Source organism: Oncorhynchus keta, chromosome 15, assembly GCF_023373465.1.
Source record: "Oncorhynchus keta strain PuntledgeMale-10-30-2019 chromosome 15, Oket_V2, whole genome shotgun sequence".
NCBI lineage: Eukaryota > Metazoa > Chordata > Actinopteri > Salmoniformes > Salmonidae > Oncorhynchus > Oncorhynchus keta.
In genome coordinates, this window is record NC_068435.1 from 19,558,988 (window position 1) to 19,576,491 (window position 17,504).

Here is a 17,504-nt window from a genome sequence, read left to right on the forward strand (position 1 = left end):
GTCATTCATGACTGATTGGGGGCATTGTGTCGTTTATTACTGATTGGAGTCATTGTGTCGTTCATGACTGATTGGAGGCATTGTGTCATTCATGACTGATTGGGGGCATTGTGTCGTTTATTACTGATTGGAGTCATTGTGTCGTTCATGACTGATTGGGTGCATTGTGTCGTTACATTACTGATTGGGGGCATTGTGTCGTTTATTACTCATTGGAGTCATTGTGTCGTTCATGACTGATTGGGTGCATTGTGTCATTCGTGACTAATTGGGGCATTGTGTCATTCATGACTGATTGGGGCATTGTGTCATTCATGACTGATTGGGGGCATTGTGTCGTTCATGACGGATTGGGGAATTGTGTCATTACATTACTGATTGGCGGCATTGTGTCGTTTATTACTCATTGGAGGCATTGTGTCGTTACATTACTGATTGGGGCATTGTGTCATTCGTGACTAATTGGGGCATTGTGTTGTTCATGACTGATTGGTGGCATTGTGTCGTTCATGACTGATTGATGGCATAGTGTCGTTCGTGATGACTGGGGGCATTGTGTCGTTCGTGACTGACTGGGGGCATTGTGTCGTTCATGACTGATTGATTGCATTGTGTCGTTCATGACTGATTGGTGGCATTTAGTCGTTCATGAATGATTGGGGACATTGTGTTGTTCATGGCAGATTGGTGGCATTGTGTCGTTCATGACTGATTGGCGGCATTGGTCGTTCATGACTGACTGACAGCATTGTGTCGTTCATGACAGATTGGGGGCATTGTGTCGTTCATGACTGACTGGGGGCATTGTGTCGTTCATGACTGATTCGGGGCATTGTGTCATTCATGACTGATTGGGGGCATTGTGTCGTTCATGACTGATTGGGGGCATTGTGTCATTCATGACTGATTGGGGGCATTGTGTCGTTTATTACTGATTGGAGTCATTGTGTCGTTCATGACTGATTGGAGGCATTGTGTCATTCATGACTGATTGGGGGCATTGTGTCGTTTATTACTGATTGGAGTCATTGTGTCGTTCATGACTGATTGGGTGCATTGTGTCGTTACATTACTGATTGGGGGCATTGTGTCATTACATTACTGATTGGCGGCATTGTGTCGTTTATTACTCATTGGAGGCATTGTGTCGTTACATTACTGATTGGGGCATTGTGTCATTCGTGACTAATTGGGGCATTGTGTCATTCATGACTGATTGGGGCATTGTGTCATTCATGACTGATTGGTGGCATTGTGTCATTACATTACTGATTGTGGGCATTGTGTCGTTCATGACTGATTGGGGCATTGTGTCGTTCATGACTGATTGGGGGCATTGTGTCGTTCATGACTGATTGGGGCCATTGTGTCGTTACATTACTGATTGTGGGCATTGTGTCATTCATGACTGATTGGGGGCATTGTGTCGTTCATGACTGATTGGGGCATTGTGTCGTTCATGACTGATTGGGGCATTGTGTCGTTCATGACTGATTGGGGCATTGTGTCGTTACATTACTGATTGTGGGCATTGTGTCGTTACATTACTGATTGGGTGCATTGTGTTGTTCATGACTGATTGGTGGCATTGTGTCGTTCATGACTGATTGATGGCATAGTGTCGTTCGTGACTGACTGGGGGCATTGTGTCGTTCATGACTGATTGGTGGCATTGTGTCGTTCATGACTGATTGGGGGCATTGTGTCGTTCATGACTGACTGGGGGCATTGTGTCGTTCATGACTGATTGGGGTATTGTGTCGTTCATGACTGATTGGTGGCATTGTGTCATTCATGACTGACTGGGGGCATTGTGTCGTTCATGACTGACTGGGGGCATTGTGTCGTTCATGACTGACTGGGGGCATTGTGTCGTTCATGACTGATTGGGGGCATTGTGTCGTTCATGACTGATTGGGGCATTGTGTCGTTCATGACTGATTGGGGGCATTGTGTCGTTCATGACTGATTGGGGGCATTGTGTCGTTCATGACGGATTGGGGGAATTGTGTCATTACATTACTGATTGGGGGCATTGTGTCGTTTATTACTGATTGTGGCCATTGTGTCGTTACATTACTGATTGGGGGCATTGTGTCGTTCATGACTGATTGATGGCATAGTGTCATTCATGACTGATTGGGGGCATTGTGTCGTTCATGACTGATTGGTGGCATAGTGTCGTTCATGACTGATTGGGGGCATTGTGTCGTTCATGACTGATTGGGGCATTGTGTCATTCATGACTGGCATTCGTTTATTACTGATTGGAGGTCGTTTGACTGATTGGAGGCATTGTGTCATTCATGACTGATTGGGGCATTGTGTCGTTTATTACTGATTGGAGTCATTGTGTCGTTCATGACTGATTGGGTGCATTGTGTCGTTACATTACTGATTGGGGGCATTGTGTCGTTTATTACTCATTGGAGGCATTGTGTCGTTACATTACTGATTGGGGCATTGTGTCATTCGTGACTAATTGGGCATTGTGTCATTCATGACTGATTGGGGCATTGTGTCATTCATGACTGATTGGGGCATTGTGTCGTTCATGACGGATTGGGGGAATTGTGTCATTACATTACTGATTGGCGGCATTGTGTCGTTTATTACTGATTGGAGGCATTGTGTCGTTACATTACTGATTGGGGCATTGTGTCATTCGTGACTGATTGGGGCATTGTGTTGTTCATGACTGATTGGTGGCATTGTGTCGTTCATGACTGATTGATGGCATAGTGTCGTTCGTGACTGACTGGGGGCATTGTGTCGTTCGTGACTGACTGGGGGCATTGTGTCGTTCATGACTGATTGATTGCATTGTGTCGTTCATGACTGATTGGTGGCATTTAGTCGTTCATGAATGATTGGGGACATTGTGTTGTTCATGGCAGATTGGTGGCATTGTGTCGTTCATGACTGATTGGCGGCATTGTGTCGTTCATGACTGATTGACAGCATTGTGTCGTTCATGACTGATTGGGGGCATTGTGTCGTTCATGACTGACTGGGGGCATTGTGTCGTTCATGACTGATTGGGGGCATTGTGTCATTCATGACTGATTGGGGGCATTGTGTCGTTCATGACTGATTGGGGGCATTGTGTCATTCATGACTGATTGGGGGCATTGTGTCATTTATTACTGATTGAGTCTGATTGATTGGAGGCATTGTGTCGTTCATGACTGATTGGGGACATTGTGTCGTTCATGCCTGATTGGTGGCATTGTCGTTCATGACTGATTGGTGGAATTGTGTCGTTACATTACTGATTGTTGGCACTGTGTCATTCATGACTGATTGGTGGAATTGTGTCATTACATTACTGATTGGGGGCATTGTGTCGTTCATGACTGATTGGTGGAATTGTGTCGTTACATTACTGATTGGGGGCATTGTGTCGTTCATATGATGCTGCTCAGGGCAAAGCAGGCCGTCAGCGGTTGGAGCGAGCGGTCGCATTCGCACTTCGCTCTGCAGGTTGTATAACTTTTTCATTACATTTCATTATAGTACAACGGTTGATTTGTCTAATCTTAGCAATTCTTCTTAGCTAGCTACATAGCCGTCCTTGTATCAGAGATAATTGCATAATTATCGTATTTGTCGCCCTCATGCCTTCACTGATTGGGGCTAGCTAACGCACACAGATTAGCATCACTGTAGTGCTATTCACTCAACTGTACGACTTGATTAGTTCAGTGTTGGGCTAGCTACATAGCTGTCTTTGTTTCCAAGATAATTGTGTAGTTTAGTGTGTGTAGCCTTGGAGTGATTATCTTCATTCACTGATTGCCAGCTATTTGTCGTCCTTAACGTAGGAGACTGATAGGGGCTAACTTAACAGTAGCCAACGTCATGACTGATTCAACAACCCGGGTAGCATTTTCATTTCATTTCATTACAGTACAACGGTTTGATTTGTTTGATCGTAGCTAGCTACATAGTGTCTTTGTTTCAAAGATAATTGTGACTGATTGGGCTAGCCAGCTATTGTCGTTCTTTTAACTCAACGTAACGTAAACAACACTGAGCTGATTGAATAGCAGCATTGTAGAATTATTCACTGACTGATTGGTGTCAACAACGCAGCTACTGCCAGCTAGCCTACTTTAGCAGTACTGATTTTTAATCATTTTGTCAATAAGATTCGCTACGTAAGCATTAACTGATTGAGACGTGCATTGTGTCATTCAATTTCCTTGACTGATTGTAGCCTGTCAACTATGTGTCTGTCTATCCCTGTTCTCTCCTCTCTGCACAGACCATGATTGGCCGGCATAACCTGGTGGTCCCAGCGTTCGATGACTGAGTTCCAGGTCTTGGTAGCCTCTGGAACTGCCAATCTGCCAACAAGGCAGAGTTCATCTCAGCCTATGCCTCCCTCATGACTTCTTGGCACTGACGGAAACATGGATCACCACAGATAACACTGCTACTCCTACTGCTCTCTCCTCGTCCGACGTGTTCTCGCACACCCGGAGCATTCTGGTCAGCGGGGTGGTCATGACTGATTGGTGGCATTCTCCCCTTACCCATCTGTCATGACTGATTCCATGCTGTCACAGTTACCAGCCCTTTCAAGCTTAACATCCTGACTGAGGTTCCTGGGAGTTCATTGAGCTTGATGCCTTGATAAGCTCCTTTCATGACGGCTCACCTCTCACAGTTCTGGGGACTTTAACCTCCCCACGTCTACCTTTGACTCATTCCTCTCTGCCTCCTTCTTTCCATTCTCCTCTTTTGACCTCACCCTCTGACCCTGATCACAAGGCAGGCATTGACCTCATCTTTACTAGATGCTGTTCTTCCACTAACTCATTGGCATTGCTCCCCTCCAAGTCTCCGACCACTACCTTGTATCCTTTTCCTCATCGACTCATTCCAACACTTCCACACTGCCCCTACTCGGATTGGTATCGCGCCGGCTCTCTCTCCCCGCTACTCTCTCCTCTTCCATCCTATCTTCTCTTCCCTCTTACTCAAACTTTCTCCAACCTATCTCCTGATTCTGCCTCCTCAACCCTCCTCTCCTCCCTTACTGCACTGATTCCTCCAGGCCGGCTCGGTCCTCCCCTCCCGCTCCGTGGGCACTCATTGCGAGCTTCATGACGGATTGGAGGAAATTGTGTCATTCATGACTGCGGACCTGGCATCCTTTCACTCCCTCCTCTCTACATTTCCTCCTCTGTCTCTGCTGCTAAAGCCACTTTCTACCATTCTAAATTCCAAGCATCTGCCTCTAACCCTAGGAAGGCCACCTTCTCCTCTCCTGAATCCCTCCTCCCTCTCTGCAGATGTCAACCATTTTGAAAAGAAGGTCGATGACATCCGATCCTCGTTTGCTAAGTCAAACGACACCGCTGGTTCTGCTCACACTGCCCTACTGATCTGGGGGCATTGTCTCTCTCCAGATGAAACTGATTGACGGTGGCCCAACAACCTGCCCGCTTGACCCTATCCCCTCCTCTCTTCTCCAGACCATTTCCGGGCATTGTACCTCGCTCATCAACTGATTGACCGGTGGCATTGTCCCTCCCGTCTTCAAGACTGATTGAGTTGCATTCTGAAAAAACCTTCATGATCCCTGATTGATACAGGCAGTATCCCTTCTCTCTTTTCATCTCCAAAACTGATTGGGGGCAGCTTGCTATCTCTTCAGAATGACCTTCTTGATCCAAACTCATTGTCAGGTTTCAAGACTGTCATTCAACTGAGACTGCTCTTCTACTGATCACGGAGGCGGCATTGTAAAGCTAACTCTCTCTCCTCTGCTCTCATCCTTCTAGACCTATCGGCTGATATGTGAACCATCAGATCCTCCTCTCATGACTGATTGCGCGGCCCACGCTTGGATTGCGTCCTACATGACAGGTGATTGGCGTGGCATTGTGTCACCACGCGCTCTCATGACTGATTGGCTCTGGCCCTCTCATTCTCGCTATACACCAAGTCACTTGGCTCTTCATGACATGATTGCAGGGACATCTTCTCCTTTCCCCTTCTGATGACCACTCGATTGGTCTGGCAGACATTGTGGATGACGATCACCACCTCAAGCTGAACCTCAGCAAGACGGAGCTCCTCTTCCTCCCGGGAAGGACTGCCCGTTCATGATCTGATCACGGTTGACAACTCCATTGTGTCCTCCTCCCAGACGCTAAGAATTGATCCTGGACAACACCCTGACGTTCTCATGACATGATTGGGGTTCCTGCATTCATGTCTACAACATGACTGATTGGGGTCCTAATCCAGGCATTGTCATCTCCCGTCTTGATTACTGCATGACTGATTGGCTGGGCATTGCCTGTGCCATTAAACCCCTACAACTCATCCAGACTGATCTGGTGACCTTCCCATTCACGTCACCCCGCTCCTCCGCTCTCTCCACTGACTGATTACAAGACCATGGTGTCGCCTACATGACTGATTGGTGGCACCTCAGTACCTCCAGGCTCTGATCAGGCTTGTACACCCAAACTAGGGACTGCGTTCATCCATTCTGGCCTGTTGGCACTGTCGCCTCCCTACCTGATTGAGGTGTCATTCAGCCCAGTCAAAATTACTGATTGGTGGGCATTGCCAGGACAGCGGAGTCAATCACCATGACTGATTAGGGGTGGTAATTCTTTCTCCCCCAACAAGATTTAGATGCAAGTGGCTGTTCCACTGATTGGGGGCATTGTGTCGTTCTGGATAAGATGCTGCTCAGGGCTAAAACTTAAATGTAAATGTAAATGTGATACATCACTAACAGGGGGGGTTGGCTTTGAGGGCCAGTTTCCTGGACACAGGTCAAGTCTAGTCTTGGACACTGTTGTATTCTGTGCATGTGCTGAATAAACATTGAAACTTAAAACTTGAAATATTACTAATAGCCGGCCAGTTATCTGCCACCTCTTCACACCTGCCATTGTGCCCATTACTCAACAGAGCAAAAAAATACACAAACAGGAGTAGCCACCTCGCATACTGTCTGTTAGAACCAGTCTCTGCAATAACAGACAGACAGTCCGTAGTGCATTTTACTACTGCCTCATGCGAGTCTCTCTCTGGGTCACCACGTTACTCTGGGAACACACACACACACACACACACACACACACACACACACACACACACACACACACACACACAAGGCCGTAATTCAATTGGTCAAATACAGAGAGGACAGTGTGTTGCGTGAAGGCATGTGGACTTAGTGCAGAGGAGTTATTTTCCACCGCGGCTGTGCCAACTGCTGTTTACAGGACACAATGGCTTGGTTTGGCACGTTTCATGTATGTCAGGGACTGGGAGACCCTTTGAAAGGATAGTGGAGTAGACTCATACACTGAGCTGGCCTGACTCAAGCCCTGCCTAGACAAGTTACAGGTTCAACTGAGCTCCCCAGAGGGGGGAGAAAGGGCAGGGGGCTACCCCAATAAGGAGAACTGTCGGGTGGTTCCGCTTTGATGGACCATCCCTTGGCCTGGCCCTCACTTGGGTGGATCCCAGAGGTCTAGATAGAACTGATATAGGTACTGGGATAGCCAATGTCTAGCTAGCTCTGTTGTGTTACAGGGCAGAAGACAGGGGCAGACCTTTGGGGGTCTTGGCTAGGTGTTTCTTGTCTGATAGCTTCAGAGGAATTCTACTGTATCAAATTATATATTTGTTCCTGGGATTTATTTAATTGTGCGCTTAAATGGTTTTAACATTGTAAGAAATAGTCACAACTAGTGCAGCTAACTGACCCTCCTCTTCCTCTCTTCCAGAAAACTGCAGCTCATCCATCCATTCTCTTTGGCATCTTGTGGACAATGGGGTGATTAAGTTTTGTTTCCTCCATCCTCTACTCAGCACTTCTCTGGTTTAAACCCTCAACACACCACACCTCCCTTCCTCTAATGTCAGATAATTCAGACCCAGACTGCAGCTCCATGGCTAGGGGGGCCTCAGGGTGCAGGTCCATGCCCAGGGGGATCTCAAGGTGCAGCTCCATAGCCCAGCTTCATTGTAGGAGCAGCTATAGCCAGGTTGGTCCAGGCCTGGGTCTAGCCTCAGAAGGCAGTGACAGCAGTTGCCAGGACCCCTCGGCCTCACCCCACATTGGCCGTAGGAGCGCCTGCTCACATTCCTTCCACGACGACGTGGACATGAAGAGCAGTGGATCCAGCGGGACCGAGTCACACGGCAACGAGAGCCACGGAAGCCATGGAAACGAGAGTCATGGCAACAAGTCAACAGGTAGCTCCAATGGCAACAGCAGAGACTCGGCTCTCCTGGAGTCGTCTGGGAGCAACAAGCGGTCAGTGAGCGGATGTGCTTTAGTTGGTTTATGGGAGGGGTTAGACTAGACAACATTTCTAGATGTTTTGCCGGCAGCCCATCAGACTAGGAAGAGTTGACAGTATTAGTTGATCCAACACCACACATCATCAACATCCCATCTAAATCCAAGGCTACATGATGATGCATGTCCTTTTTATCATCCTCTGTTGTTGTGTCTGTGTCCCCCTTTGACGTAGGTTGACATCAAAATGCCTCACTGGCAGCACATTCTGAGGCCGTTAGAGATGGTGGCTGTCTTTCATGTTGTATCAGGGTCCCTCCATCCCTCGATCTTCCTCTGTTGGCACATGCTGCTCCACATCTGACATGCCCTAGATACTGACAGCGGCACCCTGTCTCTCACTTCTCTCCCCATGGTGCCCATGCAGGCTGCTCCATAGACAGGAAATGATGGACCACATATTGGAAGTGAGACCCTCACAGAGAGAAGTGAAAACCCCGTAGAAAGTAATAATGGACCCCATTGAGAACTTATGGAAGCTGACAATGGAGTGGCTGTAATTGGATGGCGGTGCCCACTTCACCACCCTAATGACACACTCTGCCCCCTCCTTATTTCTCAGCAGCTGGGCTGAAAACACCTCAAAACACTCTTTGAAGAGAAAGGCACTGGAGCACATCTTGATTGTGTGGAACTTCTCGTTAAAAGCAAAGAGTGATCGAGGTATTTTTTTGCTGAGAGGTCGCAGTACTTGTGTGTCATATGGTGAAGTTGTCTTTCGCTTTCTGTCTCCACTCTGTGACAATACAGTATGTACCTGTCAGCTCCACTGCAACAGTGGGGAGGCCTACAACTGCTTTTATTATCATTATATAATTAGCTTATTCTATTTACCTACCTCTATAATTAGTTGCAACCGTTTGCCAGACCACTCTGTTAATGCCAATAGGAGATACCGCTGATACTTTAGGTGGCTCTCTTTTATATAATTAGATCTCTAAATGCTTATATTATATTCTGAGCTACTATTTAAATACACCTGAGTTATATTTCATGAGTTGGCTGTCTTCAGCAGCTGTTTATAGCTTTTGGATGTATTAGCGCTCTTGCTTAGCCTTTAGGCTGATGCCTGTGACACAAAAACACACATTGGCTCATACTTACTACAGATTCTCACACACACATTAACGCACACACACATTAACGCACACACACATTAACGCACACACACATTAACGCACACACACATTAACGCACACACACATTAACGCACACACACAATCCAGTTTACCTGTGCCATGGTCCCGTCTTTGCTTCAAAAAGACACAATAGAGTACCACAGAGTCATAATACCCATAAAACCTTGTGGTCAAACTGGAAAATGGTTGTAATCGTTTTTCCACCATTCAATTTTCCCATACTTTGATGCTAATTAGCATTTTCAAATCTGAGAGTAAATATATTGATATAAGTCACCTTGTCTGAGAGAGATTTACATGGTTATCAAAACATCACGCCAGGGTGATCCTACACGAAACACAAAAATGAATGGTGGAAAAACGATTGGAACCATTTCCCTGTTTGACCACTAGGTTATGTAATTATGCTCTTTCAAAGACAGAGGAAAGTCAGACTGACCTGAGATTGAAACAGCATAGAATTCCCCTGGCATCCTCTGTGGAGTTAGCGTGGTTGCCAGTCTTTGTTCAGCTATTACATTCCACTCAATGTGTAATTTGCCAAAGATGGCAAATTTTACGGAGTACAAAGAGTGGAATGTTACAGAGACAGGAACACAGACAACTGCAGAGTGGATGGGGAAAACAAAAAGGCAAATATCATTTTTAAGAGCTGCTCTGGTATCCATGTACCATTGTAGCATTGTACTCTCCTGAACACAATAAAAGTAGAGCAAACTCCAAGCCATTGTACCAGATGGGCAAAGAAATGGATCCACTCATTTCATGCTAAACTCAAGGACTTTGTTTTGCTATTTCATTTAAAACATTGTGGAAAATACCCTCTTCGTCATAAACATGAAATCCACTTATTGTCCACGATTGAGGAATTAAATAATTCATGTCTATATGGTAGTAGCTTTGGAGTCTATTTTTAGTGTATCACTTTTGCTTATAACAATTTAATTCTAGTGGTTTGAAACAATTCTCAATGAAAACATGTTACTTCATGTCATTAATAATCTCTGTCTGTCTGTCCGTCTGTCCGTCCGTCTGTCCGTCTGTCCGTCCGTCTGTCCGTCCGTCCGTCCGTCCGCCCGTCTGTCTGTCTGTCTGTCTGTCTGTCCGTCCGTCCGTCCGTCCGTCCGTCCGTCCGTCCGTCCGTCCGTCTCCCCAGCTCTAACTCCCACAGCCCCTCTCCTCCCAGTAGTTCCAATGCTTTCAGCCTGCTGAGTTCTGAGCAGGACAACCCTTCCACCAGCGGATGCAGTAGTGAGGAGTCAGCTAAAGCCAAGACCCAGAAGGAGCTTCTCAGGACCCTGAAGGAGCTCAAGCGCCACCTTCCTGCTGACAAGAGGGACAAGGGCAACAAGTCCAGCTCCCTCAACACTCTGAAATACGCCCTGCGCTGTGTCAAACAGGTGGAAGGTAAGAGATAACTCAACCGCAAAGAATTCTGGGTAGTAAGCCTGAACATGTGATTTGATTATGTATTTAGCATCATTACATTATAGTTTGTTGTTGTCTAATGCATCTTAAAAGGCCAATAGGAAACCAATGTGGGTTTGTGTTGTTGTGTTTCAGCCAATGAGGAGTACTACCAGCTGTTTATGACCAATAGCAGTCAGCCATCCGGCCTGGATGTGTCCTCTTACACCATCAAGGAGATAGACAGCATCACCTCAGAGTACACCCTCAAAAACAATGTAAGTTACTAACCCTTTTTCCTCTGAATACACCTTCAAAGCATGAAAAAGAGACATTTTTACCTTAAACACATAAAGCAGTTGCAAACAGAACCCAACAATACCAAAGTACATTGATAGCGTGACTCATAGTCATACCCACACCTGTGTCCATCTCTGTCCTTATTTGACATACAGTGTCTGAACAACAACAGATCAGATATCCCAGCGATTAGGAATAATCCACGCTTGTAGCTGTGTGTGTACTGTATATGCATGTTTTTCTCATACGTATTCCTGTGTGTCCCTCCAGGACAACTTTGCGGCAGCGATATCTCTGATCACAGGGAAGATCGTCTACATCTCAGACCAGGCTGCCTCTATCCTCAACTGTAAAAGGGGTGTCTTCAAGGACGCTAGGTTTGTGGAGTTCCTGACTCCCCAAGACGTCAGTGTTTTCTACAGCTTCACCACGCCCTACCACCTGCCCTCCTGGAGCATGTGCGCCGGAGCAGGTAGCTAACACCCTCTTTAACTTATAACCTCTTATAGACAGTCTATAAACAGTTTTAGATACATCACAAGGTGTGCACAAAAATATTTAAGGTAGGGTGGAAAAAGAAAACATGCATGTTTACCCATTACATCTGGCTTTACGAGTGGTCCCCCGTCCAAATGATAGCAAATCATTATTTTGAAATCTATAGCACCCTTTTGAGACACTCACAACTCTTTACAGGCAAATCCCATGTAGTTATGATGATCGGAAAACAAATTCATTTAAAACAGCACACGCTGAACCGTTGCTAGGAAAACATGAAAACATTTAACTGGATTTGAGTCTAGTCACCCTACCCTAGTCAGCCATGCTAAACAATACAAATCAATGACAGAGTCCCTAAAGCCAGGTAACACAGAGGGATTAATAAGAGCTTGGGAAACATGCGTAGTGTAGGCATGGAAACACTGAGGCGAGGGTCGGCAGTCCTCCCCGTCAGGATTGCATGCGGGAGAAATCCTTCTTCTGTCGGATCAGGTGTGTGTAGGGCTATGACCGTGTGCCAGCTTCTCTTTGCATTTCTATTCATTCCCTTTTTCCACTTTGGATAGATTTAAATTAGTTTGAGTCTCAGCTGGTCTCTTCTCGCTCCTCTCTGACACACACGTACACGTATACATGCACACACTCACTATTCATAGTTGTTGTTAAAGTAAAACTACGGCTCAACTCTGCTCCCAAGAGGCAGGTAAAAACACAAGTAGCGTAGTAGAGCTGAACTCTGTGAAATAGCTGCTGAAGAAGGGAAATCCACTGACACAAACCATCAATCATTATCATACTATAGGCTATATTTTCATGGTTTTGTTGCTGCTTTAGTGACTTGCTGACTTTGTCCACTCTCTCCTGTGTTCTGTAGTGGAGGTAAGGAGTGTGAGGGGGACCTACAGTACTCTCCGTTCCGTATGACCTCCTTCCTGATGCAGGACAAGGTCCATTCTGAGAACCAGCTCTGCTGCCTCCTACTGGCTGAAAGGTTGCATTCCGGATACAAGGGTAAGGACCAATCAAAATGCCATCACAACACCTGAGTTGTGCCTGTTTGAATACTTTTGAAACTGCATCTTTAATAGTGTATAACAGTGGATAGTATGCGATTAGTGTGTGGGAACAGTGGTGTTAACAGTGTTTTAATTTGCCTACAGCTCCCAGAATTCCTAGCGACAAGCGCATCTTCACCACCACACACACTCCTAGCTGTGTGTTCCAGGATGTGGACGAGAGGCAAGACACCAAACATTTTTCTGATACTGTGTTTGTATTGGGATTATGATCTAGTAATTAGTGGAGGCTGCTGAGGGGAGGACGGCTCATAATAATGGCTGGAACAGAGAAAATGTAATGGCATCCAACACATTGAAACAATGTGTTTGATGTATTTCAAATCAAATGTTATTTGTCACAAGTGCCGAATACAACAGGTTTAGATCTTACCACGAAATGCTTACTTACAAGCCCTTAACCAACAATGCAGTTCAATAAATATTTGCTAAATTAACTCAAGTAAAAAATAAAAAGTAACACAATAAGATTACATAACAATAACGAGGCTATAAACAGGGGGGACAGGCACAGAGTCAATGTGCAGGGGTACAGGTTAGTTGAGGTCATTTGTACATGTAGGCAGAACTATGGCTGTGCGGTAGCAGAGAGAGCAGTCTATGACTTGGGGGGGCTGGAGTCTTTGACCACCGCCTAGTATATACAGTAGGTCCTCGATGGCAGGAAACTTGGCCCCAGTGATGTATTGGGCCATACGCACTACCCTCTATAGCGCCTTACGGTCAGATGCTGAGCAGTTGCCATACCAGGCGGTGATGTAACTGGTCAGGATGCTCTCGCTGGTGCAGCAGTAAAACTTTTTTTAGGATCTGGGGACACATGAAAAATCTTTTCAGTCTCCTGAGGGGGAAAAGGTTTTGTCGTGCCCTCTTCATGACTGTCTTGGTGCGTTTGCACCATGATAGTTTGTTGGTGATGTGGACACCAAAGAACTTGAAACTCTCGACCCACTCCACTTTAACCCCGTCGATGTGAATGGGGGCGTGTTCAGCCCTCCTTTTCCTGTAGTCCACAATCATGTCCTTTGTCTTGATCACGTTGAGGGAGAGGTTGTTATCCTGGCACCACACGGCCAGGTCTCTGACTTCCTCCCTATAGGCTGTCTCATTGTTGTCGGTGATCAGGCCTACCACTGTTGTGTCGTTTGCTAACTTAATGATGGTGTTGGAATCGTGCTTGGTCACGCGTTGTGGGTGAACAGGCAGTACAGGAGTACTAACATCCCTGAGGGTCCCCAGTGTTGAGGATCAGCGTAGCAGATGTATTGTTGCCTACCCTTACCACCTGGTGACGGCCCGTCAGGAAGTCCAGGGTCCAGTTGCAGAAGGAGGTGTGTAGTCCCAGGGTCCTTTTTTATACCATTCCACTGATTGCGCTCCAGCCATTACCACGAGCCTGTCCTTCCCAATTAAGGTACCACCAACCTCCTGGGGTAGGAATACTGTACGCTGATTCATAATGTCATTGTGTGTGTGTTCCAGGGCTGTTCCTCTCCTTGGTTACCTCCCCCAGGAGCTGATTGTCACCCCAGTCCTTCTTCTCATGCACCCCAATGACAGGCAGAGCATGTTGGCCATTCACAAGAGGAGTAAGTAAAACTAGAACAACACATGAACAATTATTACACTTTTAATTATTACATCACTGGGTTGCATACAAAACAAATGGAATGTCCCTTTACAGCATATTTTAGTGACATTTATATTCCCTTTTCTCTCTCTCCTATCCATAGTCCTTCAGTATGCTGGCCAGCCGTTCAACCAGTCCTCCATCAGGTTCTGCACACGGAACGGAGAGTACGCCATCATCGACACCAGCTGGTCCAGCTTTGTCAATCCCTGGAGCTGTAAGGTCTCTTTCATCATCGGGAGGCACACCGTCCGCATATGAGTGTCTGCCTAGCACAATGTTTTCCTATTTTGGAACATTTTTAGTATCTTGGCACTTCTCCCTGCTCAGCACTTTTTTTGTGTTACAGTATCTTGGCATCATTTTTTTAAATGGCAAAAAAATACTTTTTTATGCTGTGTCTATTGTTCTAGAAATTACTGCTAATAATGATAATATGGTTGTTTCTACTGGAAGGGGCCCGGTGAATGAGGATGTGTTCGAGGCCCCGCTCCCTGCCCTCATGGAGACCAAGATCATGGACTCTGAAGTCCAGGAGATCACTGAGCATTAGCTCCAGTGGGTACGTGGGAAGCAACGACCACCTTGCAGCATCCCAGGGAAAGACCAGCGAGAGCAACACACATTCAACCAGAGACATCAACATCAACAGCAATGGTAGCAGCCCAAGCAGGACACGCATCGAGGAGGAGAGAGAGAGCAGCTGGGCCAAACCTGTGAGTACCCTTCTACTTCTGTTTTACCTGTCTATCTCTTTCTCGCTCTCACTTTTCCCAGTCTCTCTCTCTCTCTCTCTCTCACTCACACTCACACTCACACTCACACTCACACTCTCTCTCACTCACACTCTCTCACTCACACTCTCTCACTCACACTCTCTCTCACTCTCACTCACACTCACTCACTCACTCACTCACTCACTCACTCACTCACTCACTCACTCACTCACTCACTCACTCACTCACTCACTCACTCACTCACTCACTCACACACACACACACACACACACACACACACACACACACACACACACACACACACACACACACACACACACACGCACACACACACACACCCTGGCAGTAAGTCACACAAGACAACCAAAACAGAAATATTTACAATCTGCAGGAAAAATACTTTTTGAGATATGCTTGTGTGTGCATTTGATTTGATCATGTAGAGTGGGGAGTGGATGTACAGATATGAATGCGTGTTTATGTGTTGCGCGAGATGTATATGTGTGTGTTTAATACATGGGTGATGTTAAATGGGTGTAGTCTGGTGTAAACATAATGTTCATATTCATGCCCATTCCAGTCCTGACCGTTACCCTCTCCCTAGCAGAGTTCCTCCAGAAGAGTCCCGCGGCGGTCCGTCTCAAGGACACTGCAGCCCCCGTGGCACCTCTGAGCTGGAGGGACAGTGGGGCCACCCCCCTGGAGAACTGCAGGCCTGCAGTACAGGAGGAGCAGCTGGCCGTCAACGACCAGGCGGTCTACTCCTACCAACAGATCAGCTGTCTGGACAAAGTCATCAGGTCAGCTTCTAGCTAGTCACTTATTTATTCATCTTGCTCATCATTTATCTGTACGCCACAGGAGGTTGGTGGCACCTTAATTTGACAAGCTCGTGGTAATGACTGGAGTGGAATCAGTGGAATGGTATCAAATACATCAAACTCATGGTTTCCAGGTGTTTGATACCATTCCATCCGCTCTGTTCCTGACATTATTATTAGCCGTCCTCCTCTCACCAGCTTCCTGTGCTGAACATCTCTCTTGTCATTAGGCAGTCATCTGTCTATTCATTTAGTTTGTCTTTTATGGAGGAAAATAATTATAGGTAGTATTTCTGGGTAGCTACTGTATGTGGGAAGGAGAGTGGTAGGTAGCTGCTATTTAAACTTACTGCTACCCAATTTCATGGTAGTTACATCATGGGCTATTGTTTTTGATGAAGATAGAAAGTTAAGCGGTCTCTCCTGTGTCTCTTGACAGATATCTAGAGGGCTGTAACATTCCCATCGCTATGAAGAGGAAGTGCCACTCTTCTGACAACACTTCCTCAGACGAGGACAAGCAGAAAGGAGGGGACAACCACATGCAGGTATCTGAAGGTACCTTGTACCAACGTTCTACTAACTTTATCTAGCTTTACTCCTTTACTTACAATAAAACATGTACAACTCTTGACTACAGTATGGTTGGTATGATGTTGCATGAAACCTATAAGTGACCTTTCCTACACCGCTATCCATTTCTACCAGTCATTGAATGCACCATGAATTGAATTACCCGCCATCATTAGATCTCAGACTGGATACACAGTTTGAATGTCCTTCATTTCTTCATTCAAATTGAAGATACCTGTGGGATGAATTAAATTCAAACCAAATAATACTGCTAGATTAATAGGCACGGATACCTTTATTAGATATGGTGTGACAACGTTGATAATACATTGGTTGGGAAACATCACTGCAGATTCCATCTGGCTCCACGCCAGGGAATCAGAACGGATGAACACATACCTATTTATCAAAAGATCAATACTTATTATGTACAAATAAATCAAATATAATATATATACCTCTTCATTTATATAAATAATTTTTGAGTTCATGCCAAATCTCTGTTGGACAGGTTAAGCAACTGAATCAGACAGCCACATTTTCTCTCTCTCTCTCTCTCTCTCTCTCTCTCTCTCTCTCTCTCTCTCTCTCTCTCTCTCTGCTCTCTCTGCTCTCTCGGCTCTCTCGGCTCTCTCGGCTCTCTCGGCTTTATTGGCATGGGAAACATGTTAACATTGCCAAAGCAAGTGAGGTAGGTAATATACAAAAGTTAAATAAACAATAAAAATTAATAGAAACATTACACATAAGGAAGTTTCAAGAAAGTACACAAGGGAAAATAAATATGGGTTGTATTTACAATGGTGTTTGTTCTTCACTGTCTTGCTGCTGTGATGGCACACTGTGGAATTTCACCCAGTAGATATGGAAATGTTTTCGAATTCTTTGTTGATCTGTGTAATCTGAGGTAAATATGTGTCTCTAATATGGTCATACATTGGGCAGGAGGTTAGGAAGTGCAGTTCAGTTTCCACCTCAT

At 45.8% G+C, this 17,504-nt stretch overlaps 1 protein-coding gene across 1 annotated transcript in view; it reads left to right on the top strand.

Annotated features, from left to right (window-relative positions):
• The window catches only part of LOC118395197 (period circadian protein homolog 2-like), a 36,926-nt gene that overhangs the window by 9,638 nt on the left and 9,784 nt on the right, over positions 1–17,504 (top strand). The window contains 14 exon segments of the mRNA XM_052462689.1: positions 7,764–8,296; positions 10,637–10,887; positions 11,044–11,165; positions 11,458–11,659; positions 11,697–11,710; positions 12,143–12,180; positions 12,563–12,699; positions 12,849–12,927; positions 14,247–14,353; positions 14,498–14,657; positions 14,851–14,940; positions 15,575–15,588; positions 15,712–15,931; positions 16,392–16,510. Of these exon segments, the coding sequence (XP_052318649.1) occupies positions 7,896–8,296; positions 10,637–10,887; positions 11,044–11,165; positions 11,458–11,659; positions 11,697–11,710; positions 12,143–12,180; positions 12,563–12,699; positions 12,849–12,927; positions 14,247–14,353; positions 14,498–14,657; positions 14,851–14,940; positions 15,575–15,588; positions 15,712–15,931; positions 16,392–16,510 (1,954 nt within the window). The 5' untranslated portion in view covers positions 7,764–7,895.